At 44.7% G+C, this 25,669-nt stretch overlaps 1 protein-coding gene across 1 annotated transcript in view; it reads right to left on the reverse strand.

The window, feature by feature from the left end:
* AMER2 (APC membrane recruitment protein 2) overlaps window positions 1–24,884 on the reverse strand; it is a 27,208-nt gene extending 2,324 nt beyond the window's left edge. The window contains exon 1 of the mRNA XM_009644899.1: window positions 24,793–24,884. Within this exon, the coding sequence (XP_009643194.1) occupies window positions 24,793–24,884 (92 nt within the window). The remainder of the gene's footprint in view (window positions 1–24,792) is intronic.
* Window positions 24,885–25,669: the final 785 nt, after the last annotated feature.

Below are 25,669 nucleotides of genomic sequence, written 5' to 3' on the forward strand. Positions count from 1 at the left end.
AGGTGACAATGCGCCACACGGCAGGGATGGACGTGTTCCAACACGGGGCACCCAGACCGGCCCCGGGAGGCCCGTACCCCCGGGGGCAGAGGGCGGGGATGCTGGCCTTGCTCCCGTCCCTCGCTTCCCCCTCTGCCACCTGGCCAGGGCAACTCACAGCGTCCCTGTCTCCCTGTTTCTCCCCGGTGCCCAAGGCCACGTGTCCCCACCACCGGCAACTGGAGAGGATCAGTGGCATGAGTTGGGGCACAGCCCAGCCCTCGCTCCGCTCGCCTCCCCTGCCAGCGAGGGGGAGCCCGGCAGCAGCCCCCGTGCAAGCCTTTTCCCAGACCCCACATCCACTGCACACGGTCACGGCCCCCAAATCATGCCCGTGGTGGGCTGCCACCAGGGGTGATGGCCAGCAGCACAGCCGCATTGGGGTGGCCAGTGGCACCCTGTCCACAAACCCCCTCACTGGCTGCAAATCTATCCTAGATGCAAAGTAAATTAGAACAGAACAGAATAGAATAGAGCAGTTCTGTTGGAAGGGACCTACAATGACCATTCTGACCACTTCAGGGCTGACCAAAAGTTAAAGCGTGCTATTAAGGGCAATGTCCAAATGCCTCCGAAGCACTGACAGGCTTGTGGCATCAACCACCTCTCCAGGAAGCCTCTTCCAGTGTTTGACCACCCTCTTGGTAAAGAAACACTTCCTAATGGCCAGTCTAAACTGGACACAGCTTTGAACCATTCCCACACATCCTGTCACTCAGGAAGCTGTTGAGAGCAATGAGGTTGTCCCTCAACTTCCTTTTCTCCAAACTAGACAAACCTGGCCAAATTAACCTGCCCTGAGCTCCGAACTCGCTAGACAGCCCATCTACCTTGGCCGTCTCTTGAGGCTGGGTTATTTCAGCCTGGGGACCTGCTTTCAACCAGAGCTGTACTAATGCATGTGCCCTGGCGGCCTGGCTCTGCTGCACAGCATTAGTCTGGGCTCCACAAACCAGAAACGCTCGTCTGGGTTTTAGCTCTAAATGCAAGTGAGAACCACTAAAGAGAAGTCAGTCGTATGTGGGCCCTCGTGCTTGCGGCTAGGTTCTGCTCCCTTTGAAGTCAGTAAAAGGTTTTGCCATTGAATTCAGTGGTTGGAAGAATTAGTTGGGGGGGGGAGGGGATAACATCATCAGACATTCATTGCACTCTCCCACGAGAGCAGGTTGAATTATCTGTTGTGAATAATTTATCCAGTGAATTTAGTCCTTTTTCTGCTCATGTATAAAAAGTGCCATTTGCATTCACAATTACAAGCGTTCGATAAGAGCAATACGAGCACATCATTCAACTTACAGGTCTCTCCTGCAAGAGATGGAGGAAGGGACAGACGAGACGGAAGCCAAGATTTTAGCTGGAGGAGGAGTGAGTTACGTTTTACAGAGTGCACTTCATAAATATGTCCAGCACCCAGAAGCCATGGGGCCAGGAGGTCAGAGCAGAGCCTCAACCCATAGTCCTAAGTTGCTCACCTTGACCGTGCCTCCATCAATTCAGCCACACCATGAGTGCCCCCACCACTCAGTAATATATCTACTCTTTAGACAGATGAAGGAAACTTGATAAAAAAGACAAATTACCCAATGCTTTTGTGCAAACACAAATGCACAGAGCGAGGCATCCCTTGGAAATTTGAGAGAACAAAACCTGGTCACGTATCTTGGGAAAAAATGGGCAAAACAGCGAATAAGTAAGACTTGGCCACGTGGCTGAACTTAACAATTTTTGCACTTTCATACCGGTGCTTTGCTACATTTCACCAATCCTTTGTGTCTCACCAATTCTTCTTACAAACATCGAGTCCAAAAAAAGATGATAGAGATACAAAAGGTGGAGGGCAGATGACTTAATGCTTCATAGCCGTATGGAACAGACACATTACTGTGCCCTCTTTCTTTCTGTGTAAATATCTGCAGCCATGACAGAAAGAAAGGGTGGACTTTTGGCTTGTTTTTCAGTCAACTTAAAATGTTAATGTGTTAGTGGAAGAAAGCGACTTGAGGTCAAACTGAAATTACTACTTCAGAAATGTTTTGACAAATTGAATTTTTTTTCTACACATTTGGTTTCAATCCTTCTTGCACATTTAAAAATATTATTTAAATGACCTTGAAGTACCTCTGGAAATGGATAGTCATTCTAAAATGAAATATTAAAGGACTGAATTTTGAGAGTGACAAATTAAACATTCCCATTTTTTTCTTTTCTCTTTTATATTATTATTTTGTTTTAATCTGAAGACATCTATGGATTCATCATAAACTCATGACATACTTTGGTCAGCCTGCCCAGGCAGGGCTTAACAGGAAAAGCTTTAGACAAAATATTCAACGATTTGTAACTGAAGAAAAATAATGCTGAAAGGTGGTTATATTAATGCAAAATAGCTCTTACATCTAGGGATGTTTGGATACCTGAGTGCTGTACGATCAAGGAGGTTGGGAGAAAATGTTCTCTGCCACATCTGTTGTGCCCATGTCCTGATGTGCAACGGGAACTTCTCACAGGCAGCTGGGCGACATTCCTTGCCCCTTTGGTTCCCCCTGCTTTTGGCTGAGATTTCCCCTGGAAGCAAATGGAATGGTGTCATTTTTGCAAAACTGTAAAGGGGTACGGGATCAGTTGTGTGAGTGGCCTTCCAAGGTGAATGAGGGTGATTTCTGGAAAAGGATGGTGAAGAGCTGGATGAAGTGAAGCCAGAGACATTTTCTTCCACATGGTCCTTTTTTATTCTGTCGGTTTTACATTCTAGGAAACTTGCACAAAGCCTGTGTAAGCAATACCTACTACTTACTGGTTTTTTCAGAGGTCCCCTAAATTACAGTAGCAACTTCAAGGTGACTTTGCTTCATCTCTGCAGGTCTGAAATGGAAGTCTGCATCTGAGAGTGAAAAATATCATATCTCTGTCTTCCTGGCAAGGCGGAAGAAAGACCAACAGGCACCTTGTAAAGTGAAAACAAACTGAGGAGCTGTAATTTAAAAGCATAGAGAGGCTCCACCGTCAGCTGGGAGCTCCTAATGACCTGCAGACAAGGGGCAGCTGAGCAGCTGCGGAGGGAGAGGTGTTTCTGCCATATCCCCCCCAAGGGGCTTAGCCCAAGCGGCATCTGACGTGGGAGAAGAGATCCCACACCGAGCTGCACGGCACAGCCACACCAGTTGCTTTATTCGAGCTGAAGGGGATATCGAAAAGCATCTGTGGAAGAAATGTTTTCAAAGGTGGATTTTTTTCATCTGTAGAATGAATATGAATGAAGAAAAACAGACAAGAAATACTATGTAGCAAAATTATTCAGAAAAGGTAATTTAAAAAACATGTAGTTTTACAGGTATACACTTGTTAATAGAAATTAAAGAGGTGAGAGCTATCCCAGCCTTGGCTCCACCACTGACCTGTGCCCTGATCCTCAGGAAGCCACTGCTCTGCTTTGTTTCAGCCGAGGGTGCTTTCTCCAGTGACCTGTGGGCACCAGAGTCCTGTCCCAGCCACCCTGCAGAGCACTGGAGGCACCGGGGCACCGCCGCAGCTGGAGCTGTCAGGTGAAACAGCAGCAGCAATAATCACAAACCACCCGGCAGAGCCCCAGCCCTGCTTTTCCCCAGTGCTTACACCAGGCAGACACTCTCAATTCCCCTGGAGACTGCAGTATATGGCACAGAATGAATACTGAATAAAAATCCTAGGGTTCACCGCGTATGAATTAGTGATGGAAGGGAAAGCTAGCAAACCACCTTGTCCCTTGTTTTGACAGAAGCCCCAGAGTTCTGTCTTGTTTCGAGGATGCCTCAAGTACTGAACGGGAGCACAGAGCACAGGGTGACAGGACAGAGGTGTCTGAAGATCTCTGCAGGAATTTTTCACTTCATCCTTCATTTCTAAGTAGCTTCAGTGACTCCAGAGGAGCAGCCCTCTCAACACAGTACCCAGGATATGCTCAATTTTAAGCCAGAGTTTACCCATTTTCTGCTGAAGTTGTTTAGCTTTTTTCTTTTTTTTTTTTTTTGGTTAGCATTCTCTACAGCTGTGTTTCTACCACACATGTACTGCAGTGTATATATATAATTCTCGGGGCTCAAAGACACTACATCAATTTAAAACTAGGTAGGTCTTCCTGATGATAAACAGTAAGCCTAAATTGCAGAAGGTGAACTGCAAGCCTTTGCCGGCACAGTGCCTCCATCTAGACCTGGGCTGGTGATGGGAGAAAGTCAGGAGGCTTTTAAAAAGCCATAGGTAATTAATTACCATGCCAGGGTCTAGAATTGAAGGATGAGGACAGGGAGGCCCAGAGCAGTAACAGGTTCACAGGGGAAACAGGCCTACTACTCGAACATGTACTTCAAACACCGCAGTTTCTTCTCACATGGTTAGGTGTGCTAATGCACAGACGAACTCTTCAATACGTTACAGTATCAGGAAATAGAAGAAATACAGTTTGCTGGATTGCAAAATCAGTGAAAAGAAAAAGAAATTGGGGATTAAAGACTCCTTTTTATTTTCCATATGAACCTTCTTGCTGTAATGCTCATCAGTGGGAAGCGTCTGCTCATACAGGTATGGGGGGAAAGTGTCTGGATTTCTAACAAGGAATAGAATCATAGAATTGTTTAGGTTAGAAAAGACCTTTAAGGTCATCAAGTCCAACCGTTAACCTAACACTGCCATCAGTTGCCACTTGTTTGCATTTGCCTCCCCTGTCCTTGAATATTGTGTATTTCCCTCCTCCCTCTCCAGCCCATGCAGCAGCAGCTAGGACTTCCTCGAGCCATTTGCCTTGTCACTCCTCCCTCCGTTTTCCCAGGTCAGACCATTTCCCACATCCTTTTCTGCAAACCAAACTCTCCCCAGCTGCAGAGGCATAAAGAGCATAAATGTGCAGTTCAGCACATCCAGAGCCTGGCTGACCCTCGCTCCCAGGCAGCAGAAACTCGGGGATATCTCAGGAAAAAGGTGCTTAAAGGAATCTAAAAAATGTGATACATGGAAGGAAGAATAACGAGTGGCAAGTAGGAGATGAGGGAAAAAGTGAGTTCCCTACCCTCTATCAGACTGTCATCTCTGCACAGGCTTCATGCTCACCGGAAACCACCTGATTAACACATGAAAAACTGTCACTGGGAAAATCTGCTATCAGTCTAATGTACAGATAGCAAAGACCATCATGACTGGGAGATGCACATGTCCTTGTGAAGTATATCTCCAATCTGCTGGGAGATAGTAAACTGTCATTGCTTTGTTTTATTGGCTGAAGAGCAGCAGTACTGGGAAGTATATGCTGAGCAGAACAAGACCTGTTACCCAAAACAGAGACCTGGACTCTCTTTTCATAAAGTTATGTCTGAACCCAGCAAACTTATAGAATGTGGAAGTTCCCACCACAGAACTGTGCAATTTAAGTAACCAAAATGTCCTCTAAATTTCCAAGAAATCACACCAAACGAGAGCTGAGGTACAGACTCTTGAACAAGTAAATGATCGTGCCCTTCTGCAGCATAAATGTGGAGGAAATTTTTCTTTCCTCCACAAGACAGCCACTGTCTTTTCACGTATTTAAACACTGGTCCAGTCTAGCCAAAATGGGAAGAAGTCCCATCTCTTGAGCCTGGGAGACTGTGTATTAGACCAGAGACCTGCTAGCAAGGGCTTCACGAGGAGGAATACGCCTTGTTCTCACTGATAATACCTTTGCAGCAAAGGTCAACACCACCTTTGCATGTGAAATGAATCCTGTGACCCCTGTGAGGTTTTCTTTTACTACTGCCACTCAGCCCCAGCATCCCTTCCAGGTGCAATTTTATAGAAAAAAAAAAAAAAAAGAAGTGTTCAGCAAGAAATGGATGTTTAGGTTGAGCAAACCAGTTGTGGGGGTTCTGAAATCACATAAAGAATCTGAGCTGAGAAAGAATGAAGTTAAGAGAATTGTGTTCAAGATTTTTGTAGGGTTTTCTTGTTGTTGAAACAACTTTTCTGTATAAACGGCTGTTTTAAAGAGCAAAATAGGAAAATAACAGTAACCCTCCCAAAATGAAGCAAAACACGAGTTCGACCCAAACGAAAATCATTGAATGTTTTCCAGTTCAGCCAACAGACTGAAAAAATTGATTGCCTGCATACGATCTCTGTGTTATCCAACTGTTCTTCCCAATGCAAAACAAAAGGATTACAGAAAAATAAGGAAGCAACTGAGAAACTGAAAAGGGGGAAAATATCCATCATTTGTCTTAAAGCTAAATATGAATTAATAATGTAGGCAGTGCATGTATTCCCAAGGGACAGATTTGCTTCTAATTAATAATATGTTAGTGCCCTAGCCCTCCGCTTTAAAAAAAAAACCCTCTAGATTAATCCTGCTGTAACATTGTAGCTAGAACCCCTAAGAATTAACCCAGCCCAATCCCAGATTTACTTGCACTGTAATTACTGGAAATGAGGAGAGTTTATTTTCTTCCATTACTGAACAAAAAAGAGAAATGTTAAAAAAAATCCCATAAATATGGTTTTTTATGTGGATATACAGCCATTCACTTTCTTATTTGGATGTTTGCAATACCGCAGACATAATTAAAAGGTGGCTTTTTTATTTCTAATTGTGCTAGTTAAGTTTTTCTGCTTCAAAAATAAATGAAAAAAAAATCCTGGCTGTGCATTCCCAGCAGACCTGACAGACAACAGTACCACGGGAGGACTGGGTCTTGCCCACTACCTTTAATTAAAAGCCCAAAGAAGAGTGTAAGCAGATTAGGGGGACAAGAGGGAATACTGGGTCAGAACGTGTTTTTCAAACAGATGAGAATGTTTTTTGGAGGATGAGGACATTTTTAGTGAGAGGTAAGCATCCAATTTTTTTTCTCATCTCGCTGGGGATGCCTGGGTTTTTTCCTTAGCCTCGTACTATCTTGCACCTTTCCATTGACTTCAGCAGAAATACTTCTGATTAGTGTTAGTGGATGTAAAAGTCAGAATCAGGCCCTTAATTAAAGATTCAGCCTCTCTAAATAGGATACCTAGATAGATGTGATCATATTACTTGTGCTTTTTTTAAAAAAAGAAATATTTCTCCAATTCACCATCAAGGCTATTGCTAGATTCAGCTGCTGCAGATAAAAAAAAAAGTCTAATTATAATTACTGATAGATGCATTATTCGTTTGATTTCAGGAATGCTTTGTCTCATTTTCTTTCTTTCCCCTCATTTCACCCTGTATAAAGCAACTGGCCCCCAGGCAGAACATCAGTCGGAGCACTTGGGTGCCAGCACCGTGGTAGCACGTGGAGGTCTTGGGGCTCAGGTGAAAGGACTCAGAGGCCAAATGAGAAAGAGGGAAAAGAAACCTGAGCACGTGTGAAACACACAAGCTGCACAGGAATTACCAAAAAGCTTTGGAAGTAAATCTGGGCCTCGGAACATGTTGGGAGAGGAGAGGAATAATTGTGCTTTTTATTATGACAAGTTTCCAAAACTAATGACAGAATTGACTGTCAGTACTTTTGTCAGGAGCCTCAAAACTGCAACTGCTCCTCTATGCGCTGCTCTTAAGCAGATAGATGATATATATTTTATAGTTGAAATAGTGTGTATCTTGGTAGCTTCCAAAAGGGAACTGAATAGAAGATGCTATACAAAACTAGGCCATGCCTTGCAAACCTGTAAGAGCCACCGTTTTCCATCTGTTGCAAACCAAAGGGTAGGTTTTGTCTCCCCGTGCTTTAAGCAGCTGCAGGGTAAATAGCTACGTCTCAGCTAGTTCTCTTAAATCCCCCTTCTCTAATGTGGCAAAAGATAGGTATTCTTAACATGCAATTTATTTCACCTATTTTACATGTCAGATTAAGAGTGGATGAGGTAAATCTTATCCTAAAAGCTCTGCGCCCAAGTTAAACATTCAGAGAAAACCACCTATGTTTGCTCAGATCAGCCCCTCTCCAAATGTTTCAGCACTCATGTTTCCTCCCTTTCCCAAAAATACCAGCCAACATTTTTCAGCTTTCAGTTTTTCCATTTGGAGAAAACATTGTTACACAGAAATAAAACGTTTTCCATCATCTCTAATGGCAGCTTGCGCGTTGCCCCATGTATGTGCACATGGCAATGCCTATTTCTTGCACCAGGGGAGCTGGCAAGATGGTCCGGAGTTTTCAGGACTGGGACTCTGGTCAAAGTTACACCATTGGAAAGGCTTAGTGCAGCCTGGGTTTTGGTTGCATCAGTCCCTCAGAGCTGTGGGAGTTTCTAAAGAAACCTGACCCCGCTTGTTTTTTCTAAAAATGATGCCTTGGTACACATCGGGGAACTCGTCAGTTGGAGACAGCCATAGGGACGCTGGTAGCTTGTAGAGAAGCACACGATTCATTTCCCACATGGCACGTTCACTGATCTCTTTTTAATATTGGTCTCTGAGACCCTGCTCTCACTGAAGAGCATCGTGTGGCACACGCGATACAAATAACACCAGAGGGTTTTTTCCAAAGGGCTATTTTTGACAAGAGCTTTTGCTCTGACAGCAGATCGCTCGATCAATTCAAACTGAATGTCAGCTAAAGGACAGCTTTTCAGTTTTCTCTTTTTCCTTTTTTTTTTTTTCACCACTGAGAAAAACGAAGCAGTGGGTGTTGATTTATGACAGTTTTACTAAAATATCTAAAGAGTACAGTTCAGTTTAAGAATAGATCAGTACCAAGAGGAATAATCACTGGGGCTTCCACTCCTGCTCTCCTTCTTGCTCGGACAAAACAGTTTTCCAGAGAAGCACTGTTTGCACAAGAAACGTGTAAGAGACGTCGGATTAGGCCCTTTGAGTTTGCTGGTAGGGTACCCGGGATGCAGAGCAAGCATCTCCCAGTCCCTTGGCACCTGGAGGCCTCTCCTCAGCAGTGTTTCCACACACAGTAGCTGGATTCAGCACCTACCAAGGACAACTGCAGAAGTCCCACCAAGCTGCATGGTGCTGGATAGAGGCTGGAGCAAGCAAACTGGAAACCAGCAGCACAGGTTTGCCTGGTGTCACCAGCTGGTTGGGGAAAGCCCGTTTCGCTTGACTCCTGGCCAAGGTATATCATCCCCTGCTTCCAGCAAAACCCAAAGGGAAACTCATGCACCAATCCAAAAGATGTCATATGTATCAAATGGGATAGTCAAGATTATCCAGTCCTTTTTGTAGAGTTTTTCTATGGAGCTTCACAAAAATAAGCTGACAGGTGGTTGCAGAGCTTTGCCTGAACGCGTGGATTGCCAGGCCAGAAGGAAGCATCCTGTGCTGTGACTGTCAGACCTGCAGTCTTGGAAGACACAAGCTGGAGAAAAATGACCTGATTTTTCTCAAAACCACGTGCCTATGGCTGCTATCTCCTTTTACTTGCTCACTTCATGTCACACACGTGCACACGTACGTACATATCTAAACACACAGAGGTCACAAAACATTTTTTCAGAGAGATTCTTCTCCTTTTCACACTCTGGTCATATTTAAGCATGCCTACGAGTTTCCTCTCTCTCAAAATACCTCTCTATATTAGTTTTTTGAAGTGCAATTGTATCTATGAAATAGTAAAGGGGATAAAGAGACAACAAACTGCATCCTAACACTTATCTCGGATCAATTGATAATCCCTTGTCAGGCTGATTGCTCTCAAAACCAGGACAAGCAAAGGCATTTTTCATTCCCACCATTGCAGCTGTTGTCTTTTTCTGTTAGCCCAATTAAGCAAAGTGAAAAGGAGTAGCACCATATCAGAGCCTTAGGATATAAATTCTTGTCTTGTGTTTGTCCATAGCCAACACTGCAAGAATAACAAAGCGATGCCATAAAACTCAACCACTGTGCTGAAAACACAAAGGAACCATTTTTTCCCCTCCAACGCAACGTGGCCCCCAGCCATGATGCCCCACAGCAGGCGCCAGCCCTCCCTCAGCTCGGCGGAGAGCAGGGCTGTGCAGGGCCACCCTGTGCCGCCTGCAGCCAGCCCCGTGCCCGTGCAGCCGGGGGACGGGGCTCAGCCTCGCGCAGCCTGAGCCCAGCAGAATCGGGCTCCTTCCCCCCACCACTCCAGAGCTGAGGGCTTTTGATGGGTGCCATCATGAAAGCTGTTTTCCCTCCTCCACCTCTCCTCCACACTTGGCAGGAGAGAGCCTTACACCTTTCAGCTTGGAAAACAAGAGGGAATCAGTAATTTTCTCTGGCGCTGCTAGCCAAAGCCCTCCTGGAAATGAGCTGATGCTATTGTTGTAGAAGTGTAGCTGACTTCTGGCAATAAATGCCAAAGAAGTGCATCACCCTTGTGGCTTGTTGTCGACAGGGCAGGACACCCTGTTGTGTGCTGGATTGTCACATGTAATCTATGCAAATGCAGTCATTAGCTCTAGCAGATGTTTTTTTATCATGCTGCTTCAAAACTGAAAGGGATCAGCGGGGATTTTTGTTTTCTTACCTAGATTTTGAGGAGCAGAATAAATTGCAACAACCTCTTGTGAATGTGAACGCACCCTTCCCGGTACATAAGGCTGTGCACATAAGGACATTTTATTTACAGCTTTTAATTTTCTTGATCTAAATCTTAACAAAAATCCTTGTAACAGCCTTAGGAAAGTAGGTTTGTGTTTATTGTCTGTCTGTGACACATGGTGACAAACGGATACTTTATCGAGGTATCAAAGAGGAAAATCAATGTTAGCAGCAGATTTAAGTTCTTCATTCCAAAAAAAGCTACCAGGCAGTGCCCCTCATTACAAAATGCCCTTTTTGCTCTCCTTAGGCTCGTTCATCTCAGTTAGGTGCCTATGATAGAAATCAGAGCAGTGAGCAAGGTAGTTTGGACGCAGCCGCTTGGTTTGGGGGGCAAGAGGGTTTAATGGCACGAGTGCAGGCCATTTTGTGCCTGTTGTCCCATCCGTGGGCAGGACCCCGTGCAGAGAGCAGATATAAAATAACCTCCGTGTCCCATCCTTGAGTTCTGGTCGGGCAATGAGAGCTCTGGGGGAACAACCACTGCCTGACCGCAAGAGCTTGCAGTGGGAATTGAGACTGGAGCAGGGACCAAGGCAAGCCCGACATCAAAGAGGCCAGAAAGAGGGTGAAGCTGAACTAAGAGGATTTGCTGGGGGCTGCGCCAGGGAGCCCCTGGAGCAGCCATATGGCTGCAGGCAGTGCGGGGCACCACCAGCCTCCGCTGCCCCTGTGACCCTACAAGCAGCTTCTTCTCAGCAGCACGGCAGTGGCCCTGCTGGGGTGGCACCGGGCCCCCCGCCTGCCGTCCCCACGCTCTGCAGCTGCTCGCCTGGGGCCACCGAGCCTCAGCAAGGCACGGACGGGGAGAGGGCAGGGAGGGCTCGGGAGCAGCAAAGGGGAGAAGGGAGCGGGGGGCTCGAGCAGCCCGGCAGAGCTCTGCACCCCACAGCCCTCCCCGTCAGCCCCCGAGCACGAGCCCACCACCCGTGGGCACGGAAGAGGGCATTAGGCTGCGCTACGGTGATGAAGCATGGGTTGTGCATGTATCTCCTGAATGTTTAAATCTGAATCGGTTTAACTGAGTTTTAATTAAAGCCACTCTGAATTGGCTTAAACCTGTGCTTCCTCAGTTCTCTAGGAAGATTTTAACTGCAGAGGTAGGATGCTATCTCACAGAGGCAGGAGCGTTTGAGCTAGTTGATTGTTAGAGGCACGTGAAAACCTAAATATGCTGACCCAAATGCAGCTCTCAGAAAGGGCTCAACTCAGTGTCCTTGGAAATGAGTGAGCCCAATTGCTCCGGGAATGGAGTCCCACGGGGACTGGAGATGTTCAGCCTTAAAACGCTCTGTCCCAAGGTACACTTGCTCCCTCTGTTTTCTCCAAGGTAAATACATAGTTTTGTGTATCCTAAAGAAAACTAACCCTACCAAAATACTCCAATGCACAAGTAAAAGGGAAAGGGTAATAAAAAGACCAAATCACGTCAATTAGCTCCCTTACTGAATACTTGGAAAGCACTTAGACAGTGATAGGAAGGCATATAAAATAAGATGGAGCAGAAGACAGTAGCACAGAGCACTAATGTAAATTTGGTGTGACTCCAGCATCTGACTTGCCTTTTGCACTGCATATATGGTGAAGCATTTTAAGGGAATGATGCTTTTCTATTAATCATTTATAGTATTGATAGGGTATTTCTTGTAAGAGTCTTTTTTTTTTTTTGTACACTGATTATTATGGATGTTCAATGATAAGAAAGCACTGCAAACTATTTGCTTCTAGCTAGGGAGAAGGATTTCCAGAGAAGTTTCTCTTAACATCAAAAGTGAAAAGTCATTTACACTAAGGAAATACATTAACCTGCTATCAGCTAAGAGAGTATAGTATTCTCAAGAGGTTTCTGAAAATTTTAAGCATCTTAGCATCAGATGGTAAATTATTATCTTGTAATAAGGTGTTCATGTGTAGTTTGTCATGTTTCTTTTATACTTAAGAATTAAAGAGAACAAGAATTACGCAGGATACTCTTAAAATGGCAGGAAGCAATAATCGAATGCTTCTATCCACCTTCATTTCACACTGGCAAGATGTTTTCCACTCTCCTTGTTTGAAAGAGAGAAGTCTCGAGTGTGCCAGCACGAATCTCCATTCAGTGTGTTTCTCTTTACTGAGGGTTTCCTGCTGTGAGCCATAGCCGGACAATCATACTTCTGGGCTAAATTACAAAGGCAGGGCTTGAAAATGTAGTTATTTTTATACCACATCTGTAAAACCACGATCAAGCAGAACCCCGGGGACCTGGTTGTGCAAAACAGTGCTATCAGAGATGTAGAAAGCTGCACTTGCCAGCAATTTACATCAAGACATTTTCAAGTGAGAAGTACAGATCTGGACAACAAATAAACCATAACTTAAGTGCCCACATTTGCATTTAAGCATCTTAATAAACAACTAAACGAAAGCACCAAAACCCTCTGTTTTCTCCAAGGTAAATACATAGTTTTGTGTATCCTAAAGAAAACTAACCCTACCAAAATACTCCAATGCACAAGTAAAAGGGAAAGGGTAATAAAAAGACCAAATCACGTCAATTAGCTCCCTTACTGAATACTTGGAAAGCACTTAGACAGTGATAGGAAGACATATAAAATAAGATGGGGCAGAATACAGTAGCACAGAGCACTAATGTAAATTTGGTGTGACTCCAGCATCTGACTTGCCTTTTGCACTGCATATATGGTGAAGCATTTTAAGGGAATGATGCTTTTCTATTAATCATTTATAGTATTGATAGGGTATTTCTTGTAAGAGTCTTTTTTTTTTTTTGTACACTGATTATTATGGATGTTCAATGATAAGAAAGCACTGCAAACTATTTGCTTCTAGCTAGGGAGAAGGATTTCCAGAGAAGTTTCTCTTAACATCAAAAGTGAAAAGTCATTTACACTAAGGAGATACATTAACCTGCTATCAGCTAAGAGAGTATAGTATTCTCAAGAGGTTTCTGAAAATTTTAAGCATCTTAGCATCAGATGGTAAATTATTATCTTGTAATAAGGTGTTCATGTGTAGTTTGTCATGTTTCTTTTATACTTAAGAATTAAAGAGAACAAGAATTACGCAGGATACTCTTAAAATGGCAGGAAGCAATAATCGAATGCTTCTATCCACCTTCATTTCACACTGGCAAGATGTTTTCCACTCTCCTTGTTTGAAAGAGAGAAGTCTCGAGTGTGCCAGCACGAATCTCCATTCAGTGTGTTTCTCTTTACTGAGGGTTTCCTGCTGTGAGCCATAGCCGGACAATCATACTTCTGGGCTAAATTACAAAGGCAGGGCTTGAAAATGTAGTTATTTTTATACCACATCTGTAAAACCACGATCAAGCAGAACCCCGGGGACCTGGTTGTGCAAAACAGTGCTATCAGAGATGTAGAAAGCTGCACTTGCCAGCAATTTACATCAAGACATTTTCAAGTGAGAAGTACAGATCTGGACAACAAATAAACCATAACTTAAGTGCCCACATTTGCATTTAAGCATCTTAATAAACAACTAAACGAAAGCACCAAAAATCAAAGTTGTAATACAAAAACATCAGCTGACTTCACTTGGAGCTCTGCCAGCCCCTGCAAAGCCCGAGCCAAAGACCAAGCAGAGCAGCAAGGTCACACATTTTGGTGTGGGGGATGCTGGAGAGGGCGGCTGGATGCATTGTGGCCAGCCAGCTGTGGGTCAACTCAGGAGATGTTTCCCAAAATCCTGGTTCCTCGCTGCTCCCCTTCCCCATGGCTGGAGACACCTGAGGAACACCAAGGAGATTCCTCTTGCACAGAGTCGGGGAAATATGGGGTCGGAGGTGCCACATGGAGCCAGGAGAGGATTTCCCTTTCCTGTAGGTCCCATGAGAACCATGGGAGAAGAGAACGCCTCTAATCCCAGCCCCTCAGCCCCCTTCAAGGGGAGACAAGCACCTCCAAGGGAAGCAGCCAAGGGAAAAGGAGAGCCATGGACAGCATGGAGGGAGATGCCAAATGCATCCTTACTAGTAAGGTGCGTTGTGCCCAGGTTACACACAACACCTCCGGGAACCTCCTGGGCCGTGTTGGATACACCTCACGCTTACCAGTTGTGGGTCTTTGCCCCAGGCCAATACTTTCTGTCAGTAACAAAGAGGAAGAATGGGTTTATCTCACATGTAAAAAAGACTGGATATTACTGAATTATGGCAAGTACTGACTTCATGTGTATCACATCTTTTTTTCCCTTAATGTGTGCAAAGACATCACTGTTAGAGATATACAGGCTCCATATAGTAAACAGTGAATGTTGAAAATGTGTTTTTCCTGTCTCTGTGCTCATTTAAGCAGTTTCCTATAAAAACTCAACTGGGAATTTCCTAGAGGGACAGAAACTACCAGACCAGTTTAATCCCTGCTTGCTTTATCTCCATTTCTAAGTCTCAAAATGATTTAATTAGTAACCAGTATTACAGTACATGTGGATTACTGTTCTATTAAGACAACAATTTTTTTAGCAGGATTTGAAAAAAAATATTTGCAAAACTCGGTCGCTCTGGCCCAGCCCCCAGCCATTCAGCTGGACAAATGGGGGCTCATGTGTTTGTGAAACAGTCTTAACTTCTGAGCACATTTCTTGAGTTTTTGCACCAGGGAATTGCAGATTTTTAAACCATTTCTGTTGCTCCTCTAGAACACAAAGTGTATCATGAACCACTGTTATCAAAATAGAAATGGCTGGTTTGGTTTTTTTTTCTTTTTCCATACATATCCAAATAACTTTATTGAACCCTGGGACAGAAACAGTAATCTCTCCTGAAATCTTGCCAGCACAAGGAGCTGGTGTACGCTGGGCTTGGTCCGTGTGAGTGTCAACAGCCTCACACTCCCAGAGGCTCTGCAGGACCCACCTTGCCATCAACATTTTCACTTTTGCAAATCTTAGCCACTAATTTTATTTTCACCAAATGACACAAGACTTAGTTCTGCTCTGGAGAGAAACAACTCTCACAGACAGCGCTCATACTTAGCATGATATCCCTTCAATTTTTTTCCACATTCTCCTTGAAAGCTGAAGAAAACCATAGATTTGAGCATGAAAGATAACTGCAGTAGCCATCTTCTCCATTAGAGTAACAGAATGGTCACTGGTCACCTGGGGGTGGCTATACATACATTAAGGGCACTGGTTTATGCAGTCTTACTGGCATCTCTGCAAAGGAACATTTGTGCCTGATTCTGCAAAACTTTGCAATTGAAATAAAAAATGTACAAACTGTGCGTAATTAGGAAGGTACCTGATCACTGGAGTCATGAAAAGTGGGACCAGAGTGGTGTTGGCTTTGTAGTCCACTGGGAATAAATTGGAAAAGAAGCTGGAGGTGGCGAAGAAGGTCCTGGGGAGACAGAGCTCAGTCAATGTCACTCATGAGACCTCCATGGGCCTGCACCAGACCGAGCTGAGAGAGCAGAGAGTGGGTGGGCTAAGAAATTAAGATATTTTTTAAAAAGCAGCAAAGGATGAGGACAGGAAAGTTATAAGACCATGCCATACAGAAAGTAACAGATGCAGAAGTAACACCTTGTTTTCTGTCATATAACATAGACTTCAGTTCAGCTGGGAAATACCCTGGGCTGCTGTAGCACAAGCTAATTTGAACGCTGATACACACACAAGCCATGCCCCAGGAGGCCAGATCACGGGTACAGGAAGACCCTGCCCAAGCCCCAGTGTTTTTGTGCTGGTGTCAGCATGTCAGTTGTATGGAAAAGCAATCTACTGCAAAGCAAAGCTGGAAACACGGCTGCAGCGCAGGCAGCACTGACTGGCAGAGCAGCCAGCAGTCCAAAATGGTGTTTTGAAGGCAGGAACAGACATGGGTGCTGCAACAGAAAGTCCCAAACCTGGATGCCCCAAAGGTGTCTCTAACATAGGTGGGACCAACAAGGAGGGAACCCTCACAGGTGTTCACGCAGGCACCTCCTGGCTGCAAATAACTGCCTGTTGTGGAGTCTCCTTCTTTGGAGATATTCAAAACCCGCCTGGATGATGTCCTGTGCAACCTGCTCTGGGTGACCTTGCTTTAGCAGGGCAGTTGGACTGGATGATCTCCGGAGGTCCCTTCCAACCCCTACCATTCTGTGATCCTCTGCTGCTTTCCAGGCAGAGGTGGCACCTCACTGCCACGGCTGGAGCAGGAGGAGAGCACTCCTCGGGCTACTTTGTCCCAAAAGAAGTGACTGAGTCCCTCACTCCACACTGTTTTCCAGGCATGGCTGAAAAGCAAGGAAATTACATGCCCCTGAACTTGCAGGTAGTGTTGCATGAAGAAAACCCGCCTGGATGATGTCCTGTGCAACCTGCTCTGGGTGACCTTGCTTTAGCAGGGCAGTTGGACTGGATGATCTCCGGAGGTCCCTTCCAACCCCTACCATTCTGTGATCCTCTGCTGCTTTCCAGGCAGAGGTGGCACCTCACTGCCACGGCTGGAGCAGGAGGAGAGCACTCCTCGGGCTACTTTGTCCCAAAAGAAGTGACTGAGTCCCTCACTCCACACTGTTTTCCAGGCATGGCTGAAAAGCAAGGAAATTACATGCCCCTGAACTTGCAGGTAGTGTTGCATGAAGATAAGAGAAAGGAAAAAAAACACTCATGCCTTTCTCTTTTGTCCTTTCCAGGCAAGGTCGAATGAATCTGGCCAGAATAGTTGTTTTATAACTGAAGTAACCTTGAAAAAAATACCTATTTTTGCATGAACTAAGACTATTTGAGGCTTGCTAACACCCTAAAGGGCTCCTGGGTTTGTCTGCCATGAGCCAAATTCCAGCTGGCAACTTTATTGCCATTTCTGACTGCAAGGGCATCATTACTGGTGCAAGTTGGTTACCAGTTACTGATCTTCTGGCCCTTCCAGATCTTTATCTCACAGCTTCCTCTTGCTATTAAGAGGCAACACTATCAAGGAAAGAATCTGGCAGCTTGGGGAAGTGGCTGAGCTTCACAAGTCCCAGCTAAAACCCCTTCATCCATCTGATTTCTGTTCCTGATCACTTCCTTATTTACGGACATTTCTCAGCTGTGTCCTTTAAAAATTCCTTGAGAGAAAAATATACCCTGTAAAATTAGAGTTATCCTTGATAGTCTTCAAAGGCCGAGCGCAATGCAGGTGATTTGGTCACTTCTTTTCTCCCCACACATACAGATGAGAGACATTGTGTTCAACGCTCTTTTCAAACACAGGCGCTTCATATTCTTGTCCTCAGAAGTAGCGCACACCTTTATTGCTTTATTTCTTCGAGGCAGTAAAGAAAAAAACAGGAAAGGACAGGGTTTTTTGAGGATCACCTCCAGGAGCAGAGGATAAAATGCAGTGCCTCAATGGGCCAGTTATAAAAAAGGAACAAGAGGAAGGCAAAGCCAGGAGTAACAAGGGAAGGGCAGGGGAGGACAACCCAGTGTGCAACACAAGTCTGACATTGCTGGGCCCGACAAAAGATGCAGACATTAAACAGATGGGCTGGGAAGCCAAGAGAAAGGCCAAAAGGGCTGCAGTACAGTGCTGCATCCTGAGATGGCCCCCTGGAACCTGGGGCAACTCAAAGGAGCGGAGCAGGGACATCTGTAACCAAAGCCAGCAGCTTCTCCAGCACGCACGCTGATGGAAAAGTCATCACCACCATGCCCATACTGCAAAGGCAGACACACCACTTCTCTCTGGAGCTGAAAATGGCATCAGAAACCCTTTTAAATTAAATAACTAATGCGTAACACACACACACACATATGTATAAGTCCCTTGCTTGAGGATATGATTGATTCAATGGCCCTGTGCAATCTGAGTAACTGCAGAATTCAGAGCGCCAGACTGATGTGTCTGTGATACACAATTTCATTAAAAAATTAAGAAATACACAATTGCCAGTTTTTCTAAGTGGTGAAGACTTGGAGAGTCAACAAAGAATTCACGCGAGCCCAGTGAAAAACAAAACCTCAAATCCAAGAGCTGCCAGCTGACAAGAGCAGCCTGGAATTATTTGTCTCAATTAGTTAAATTTGTGATTTCACTTCCCCCAGGGTGATTTTTTTTTTGTATGTTTACAAAGTAACTTCACTAAATCCTTAAATCTTGACAGAACAGCTGAACATCAAGACTCTCAACTTAATGTTACTTTTTCTTTCACCGATTTTGTGGGAGAACACAGGCATATCATTTCAGCACTCAGGTTTCTGTTTCTCCAGCTATTCAACAGATTGGCAAGATGGTGAATGAATGTTTTTATGGTAATTTAGGTTCCTTAAATTGATGATGCTGTGCAAGTGGAAAAATAATTAGTACAAGACCTCCTGGTACCCACAAAACTCACTGTAGAAGGCCATTAGTTTTTCTTTACTGTAGAATTTGTAGGTTAATGTACTGAGTCCTTTTTTTCTTGCTGGTATTGGTTTTATCTATGTGAGAGCTGTAAGAGGCTGTGGCTGTTTCTTGCTTTCCAAGTACAGAAATACAGTCTGTTCCAGCACAACAATTTTTATATTTCTGTTAGTTGGTGTAAGGCTGTGCCTATTTGCCCTTGATTATGTGTTTAATTAGGTCTATGATATTCTATAATTAATCTCTTAAACAAGATCTGAAATGGAGATTAGTTCTTGTTAGGATTCTCAGCTTACTCATCTCTTTTTACTACACGAAAAAGCCTATGCATTTATCTCAGCTACTCTGTTAACTCTTCATGCTGTTACCCTGGTCCAAATAATTCCTTCCAACACTTCCAATCAGTATGTACTAAAAAAGTTTGGCAATTAAAAAAAAAAAAAAAAAGCAGCTAACAGCATTCTACGATGGGCTGGATTTTCTCTCTAGCCAGGCTCACACCTACAAAATTTCTCCTGCCAGCAGGTCTCCTGCATGCCCTTCACTCCCAGTGAAGCAAAAGAAAAAACAGGCTGCGTGATCACTCTGCTGCAAATTTTCCTTCTTTCCACCTCAGCTCCCAGGCTGAATGTGCTTTGTCTGGGCTGCTGCTTTGATGTTGCATCAGGCGGCTTTGAAACAATAACTTGAAGACAGCATTAAAGCCAGCCGAGGGTAAAGCATCCAGCTGCTCCTGGGCAATTGTGCAGATACGTGCCATGGCTTTGCAGAGACTCTGGAGATGGCCACCTGAGCTCCCAAATTTGAGACCCCGGGCTGCCTGGCTGCCTCTCGCAAGGAGCTCCGTGGAAGCCGGGCACGAGCAAAGCTCCGTCCTCCGATTTTGAACCATTTCACCACTTAGAGCGCAAAGAGGATGGATACAGCCCTGCCAGAGCTGTCGGCATATGTTGGTTTTGAACAATGGAGGATTGAGAGGGGGGAACAAAAAAGTTGTTTGTGTGTGTGCATCTGTCAATAAGGGGGCTTTAAGTTAGGGATGAGAGACAAGTGCTGGAGCAGTACTCAAGGAGATTAAGGGTAGCAGATTTATAGGTGCAATCTGGTTACTGTTGATGCAAAAGGTTGTGGGGGAGATTTTCAAAAGCACATGTGGGAGGAGACTGCTTGCATACTATTGATTTTCTATTTTGGTGCCTAGCTCTCATCACCGTACGACAGGCTTGTGAAGCACTGGAGCTCCTGGAAGTTGCCCATGAGGCAAGCAGGTTGATGAGTCAATGCTGATGCTGTCATCGACTACAGAAAGGGAGGGAACCACGGGAAAGATGCCCCCATTCTCCCATATTGCAAAGTGAATGCAGTGCATTGGTTCCTACTCCCCACACATTTTCCAAATAAGTGGTAGCTTAGGCGGAGGTCAAAGAGGAGGTGCGGCATTCCAGAGCTGTTGGCCTGTTTCCAGCTTTGCAAGCAGGACTCATTGCTGCATTAGAGGGGATACAGCCCCCAAGTCCACTTTGCCTGTAAATAACCCATCCTCACCTGCAGGCTATCCCTTCTTCTCCTCTGTTTTGTCCAGACTTGGGTGATGGCAGGGCTGCAGCAAGTGCCCACATGCAGAGACCATGGAGAAGGAGATGTAGAAGCAGAAATGGCTTTAGCAAAGCTCTGAACCAGGTCACTACAGCTCTTTGCTTGTGTCAGGAAAGAGCAGCTGCCGCTCCACCACGTGCACTTTGGCTTTTTTTTTTTTTCTGAAGGCAGAAAAATAAAGTAGGTCACTATTTTATTTGCCAGAAGCAGAGATTAAGGATATTAGGAAAGGGCGCAGTATAGCATAAGCTGCTGATGAAAACACTGGAGATCCAACCTGCATGGGTTTATACATGACATGAATGAGAAACTCAGATGCTGACATGAAAAACAGAAATCATGTTTAGATACTACATGAAGAAGAGATGTCAGGTGTGCTAGTAATAGAGGAAAACATGCATTAATTAGAGGCTATTAAGGCAAAGGTTTCTGGCTCTTGAAAAATCACTAGACAAAGTAGCAAAAGATTAGCTGCCACAGAGTGCCGATCGAGTCCCTATTTATTTTCTTTAAGAGGTCTCAGTTTCTAAAGCACTGCACACCTATAAAACCTCTTCAAGTTAGTGAGAGCTGTGGCTAACCAACATAATTTAAGACAACTAACCGTGCAAAGAACAGCAGGACATCATCTGTGGGACCGCCGCTGTAAATCCATAGCCATGCAGCACAAACATTGTCCATGCAAAGGACTCCAGCGTTTTGCCTTTAATTGTTCACATACTGAGGTGATAACTGTTCATGCTCCCTGTTCAGGCCTGTCCCATCCAGCAAAAAACAGGCAACATTACATCTAAGACAAGACCAGTTACAGTTAGCAAATTCTAGGGAGCTGAGTGAACAGAAACCCCCCTTTTTTTTTTTAGTTAAAAAAAAGAAAAAAAGACATTCAGTGAGGAACTACAGGAGGTCATATGCACAAATTATACAATGCAACAAGAATTTGTACACAATTCTCATGAGTATGAATTATACATTTCAGTGTATAAGTGTATAATTTGAAACTTTGAAGTTGTCTCTTGCTTCGACTCCTCTCTCGTGACTGGCCACGCAGACTTGCCCTTGCACAAGCATGGAGGCAGTAGCAGTTGTTAAAAGCAGCAAAGGTGTTCAGAAAACACCCACCAGCATTTCATTACTGGGACCTCTGCAGAGCAGGCAGGCCAAAGAGGAACCGAAGCTTTTGCAAGTGGTCAGAAGGCTGCAAGACCACCATGCTTGTTTCCATCAGTGAAAAAGTAAGGATTTTGAGGTTGGACATTATTAAAATGTGTAGTGCCTTAGAAACAGTCAACACCCCAAAGGAAGTGAGGACAGAGACTGGGAAGATTTATTCGTAAATCATTATTTCTGGGTGGGTGTCATGGTTTAACCCGGCTGGCAACTAAGCACCACGCAGCCGCTCGCTCACTCCCCCCTCCCTCAGTGGGATGGGGGAGAGAATCAGGAAGAACAAAAAAGGTTAGAGCCGTGGGCTGAGATAGAGACAGTTTAATAAGAGAAAAGAATAATAATAGTAATAATGAGAATGGTAACAGAATACGCAGAATATACAAAACGAATGATGCACAATGCAGTTGCTCACCACCCACCGACCGATGCCCAGCCCGTCCCGAGCAGCGATCACTCTTCCCCCCTCTGACCAACTAACTCCCCCCGAGCATGACATTATATGGTATGAAATAGCTCTTTGGCCAGTTTGGGTCAGCTGTCCTGGCTGTGCTCCCTCCCAGCTTGTTGTGCACCTGGCCGAGCAGGAGAAGATCAAAAAGTCCTTGAGTAATCTAAGCACTACTTACTAAAAACACTAGTGTGTTATCAACATTCTTCTTGTACTAAATCCAAAACACAACACTATGCTAGCTACTATGAAGAAAGTTAACTCTATCCCAGCTGAAACCAGGACAGTGGGGGTTTTTTTTCATTTCTAACTCCCCTTTCTTTCACTATTTGAGGAAGGGCTCCTGCAGCCTCAGGCTGCATCCCTGTGCATGTTTCTGCCCAAACCCTCGCACTACTGATACAGGCTTATTTGCCATGTAAACCCAAACCAGGGCTTTCACATTGTCCCAGGCTCACCTACACAGCAGTGAAGATCCAGGCCCAGTTCCCCAACAGCCAAGAGCCCCCTTGCCCTTCCCACAAACATGCAGGGAGTCCCAGGACGTGGAAGCAGGGGCAAGGTTTGTGGGTGCCCCTACGTTCACAGAGGTGGCCACAGGAAGAGGAAAGGCAGAATAACACACACATGGCTTTACTGAGGGAGCCAGGAAAGGCAGGCACCAACCCAAGACACATCCTGGGCACAGGCTTCGTGCTGCCCCTGTACATCATGGGCAGCAGAGCCTGCAGCTGGTTTAGCCCCTCAGGAGACCAAGAGTTTCACACTTATCCTACAGAAGGGAAGAAAAGTTATTTCAGATACGTTTCATCCTTCATAGTCAGTCAAGAGAAATCTGAAGTGAGGCAGAAGTCTAAAACAGGTTACGTGGATGGCTACCTAGAAACATGTCTTTCCCTTCATCATCTGCAAGGGAATCCAGAGGACTTTCAAATGCTGTCACCTAACATCTGGACATAAGCACTTGGACATACATACTCCATACCCCTGTCCTGACTACTCTGTGCCGTGGGAGAGAGATGACTGAAGCCATGCTATGGATGGGCAAGGCAAGGCAAGCTGGGGGAAGGCACTGTGGCAGGTGGCCGGGCGTGAGGACGTTCAACATTACAACCCATCAGGAGGAGATGGCAGCTCCCATCAGTCGGGTAACTGAACTCGAGAGTTTTGCTATCTGCTTCACAGAAGGCAGAAAAATCAGGCTCCTTGATGTTATTTATCTGATTCTGGGCAGTTCTGTGGAAAAATTTCTATTATCCTCATTAACTACTGCTTAATTTTGTACTTTCCAGTTTCTCCAAGGAGTCTAGGTATAAGTTTTGAGTCTTCTGTTTACAAAGGAAAGCTAGTGCACTGGAACTATGCATTGGCCTTCCATTGCTTTAAAACTATGCATTGGCCTTCCATTCACTTCAGAATTTGGTTTTATGTGGTGGTGGTCTCATTCTTCCTCAGTTTTGCCTCACAAGCTAACAGAAGAGAAAGATTTAATATCTTCATTTTCACTGGTACTTATCTTTAGCATTTTTTCTTACCTAATAGTTCTGCTGGAACTGGCAATAAGGGGGAATGCTACTGTCTAGCTTCTGCAGAAATTACTTTTTCTCCTTTACAAGCTTTTTAAGACACGATGTTAAGACATAACAAATACCAGCCATCTTAGAGCAAAAAGAGCACTTTAGCATAAAATATTCAGACTGTGCCAACATCAGGGACCTTCATCTGCCAGCTGTATGCCGCTGTTCTAATCATCTAGATATAATATTGCCATTCTGCAATTTGATACAAATTTTAGGCAGTTTGGGAGGAACTGTTATTCACTCTGATTTTAGTACTTCTTCATGGATTAATTGTAGATATTTTCCAGATAATACTATTAGAAAATAGAATTATCTGTAGATCAAGCTTCAGGGCCCTCAGTGAAATCGGTCCATATAAATGCCACATAAAATAAGACTAAATCTTTGACCTGAATAGATTGCAATCTAAGCAAACTAAAGGGAGAACTGATGAAAGAAGGACATTATCTCAGTTTTCCATGGGCAAACAGGAGTAACATGGAGATTAAAAGACTTATCTGAGGTCAGCGAGAGCCTGCAGCAGACCCTGCCATCCAACTCACATCTCCCAAAGTTCCAGATTTAACTATGAGCCATCTTCCTACTCTCATACAATCATAAGAGATAATTTTTAAAAAGCTAGAGAATTAACTCTCAGTTTATTACAGGCTGGAAATTATTACAATATCTCCAGAAGAAACCAAGTATCTTTCTCTGAATCATGTATCTGTTAGCAATTTAACAGTTTTTCCAGAGAGCTGGGGTACAACAACATTTTTTTTTTTTCTTGCTCTGCCTAAAGAATTTGGCATACAGGAATATTTATGAACTACTTAAGATGCTTTGGTGAAAGCAGATTGCATAATTCACACGATTTATTTTGTTAGATTGGCCACATCTTGTGCCATGTAAAAAGGAAATACTGCTTTCTGTACCAATTGCTACATTATTCCAGACTTACCTTGAAGTGAATCTCCTTTGCAGAGACCAAAATTAATAGGTAACAAAAAAATATCTTCAGTGCATAGCACAATTTCTGGCCATCACACAGATGGCAATTTATTTCTGTGTGTTTCAAACTGCATTTTGAGAGAGGAGAGGAGGATTTCTTATGTGCCGCCCAAGGGAATAAAAGCCTTACCTGTACTCAGCACATGAGGCTTCGCCACCAGCGAGGAGCCCTACAGGCTCTGCTCTTCCACTTCCCAGTTCGATGTATTCAACTACAGGCATCTCTTCTTGCCCTCAGACCTTGCTACACCTATGGTACCATGACACATCTGGAGCGTGCCCTGGCAATAATGAGGATCCAACACCAGTATCACTGAGCCCTTTGGGAAACAGGAGTATGGGGGAGCAACATGGCCTTGAGGACATCACAGGTTAAGCACACAAAGCGCATCTCCTTGTAGCATTGTAAAGGTCTGCAGAAACCTGCTCTTCAGTTCTAGTTTGGCTTTCCCAGCAACATATTCACAGCACAGATCACTTCAGAAACACTCCCCTTCTCAGAGCCAACTTGTGCATCCATTCAGATTAGTCTCCTCTGGCCCATTAGGCTCAAGTCTCCCTACTTCGGGTAGGGACTGTGGTTCAAGGGCTTCCCCTTAACCAAGCTAGTCTCGCTGCAGCCCCTGAGCCCCAGGCAGTGGTCAGAGCACTCAGCCGGCAAGTTGAAGACCAGGGTTTTATGGTCCTCTTAGCCCAAGTACCCCTCTTAGGCCCCTTTCCTGCTCTTTACTTCATGTATCTTGATTAGTTGTCTGGAGGCCAGCTTTGCTTCCTTGAGGGGATGGAAGGTACCATGGTGCTCCATGGCAAGCTTTAGTCATCAGGAGAGGCTAAAGGAGAGACTGAAGATGAGACAGGGATGCTTTCTCATGCTTTCTGCCCCACTGCAACCCTGCTCAGCCCAGCCTGCAGCCAGAGCGCCAGGACAGCCCTACCAGAGGTGTCTGCCCGAACCCACCCTGTGAGGGAAATGAAACGGGGGCTCCCATTTCACATGCAGCTCTTAA

Source organism: Egretta garzetta, unplaced genomic scaffold (genome assembly GCF_000687185.1).
Source record: "Egretta garzetta isolate BGI_Z169 unplaced genomic scaffold, ASM68718v1 scaffold98, whole genome shotgun sequence".
In the NCBI taxonomy this organism is placed as follows: domain Eukaryota; kingdom Metazoa; phylum Chordata; class Aves; order Pelecaniformes; family Ardeidae; genus Egretta; species Egretta garzetta.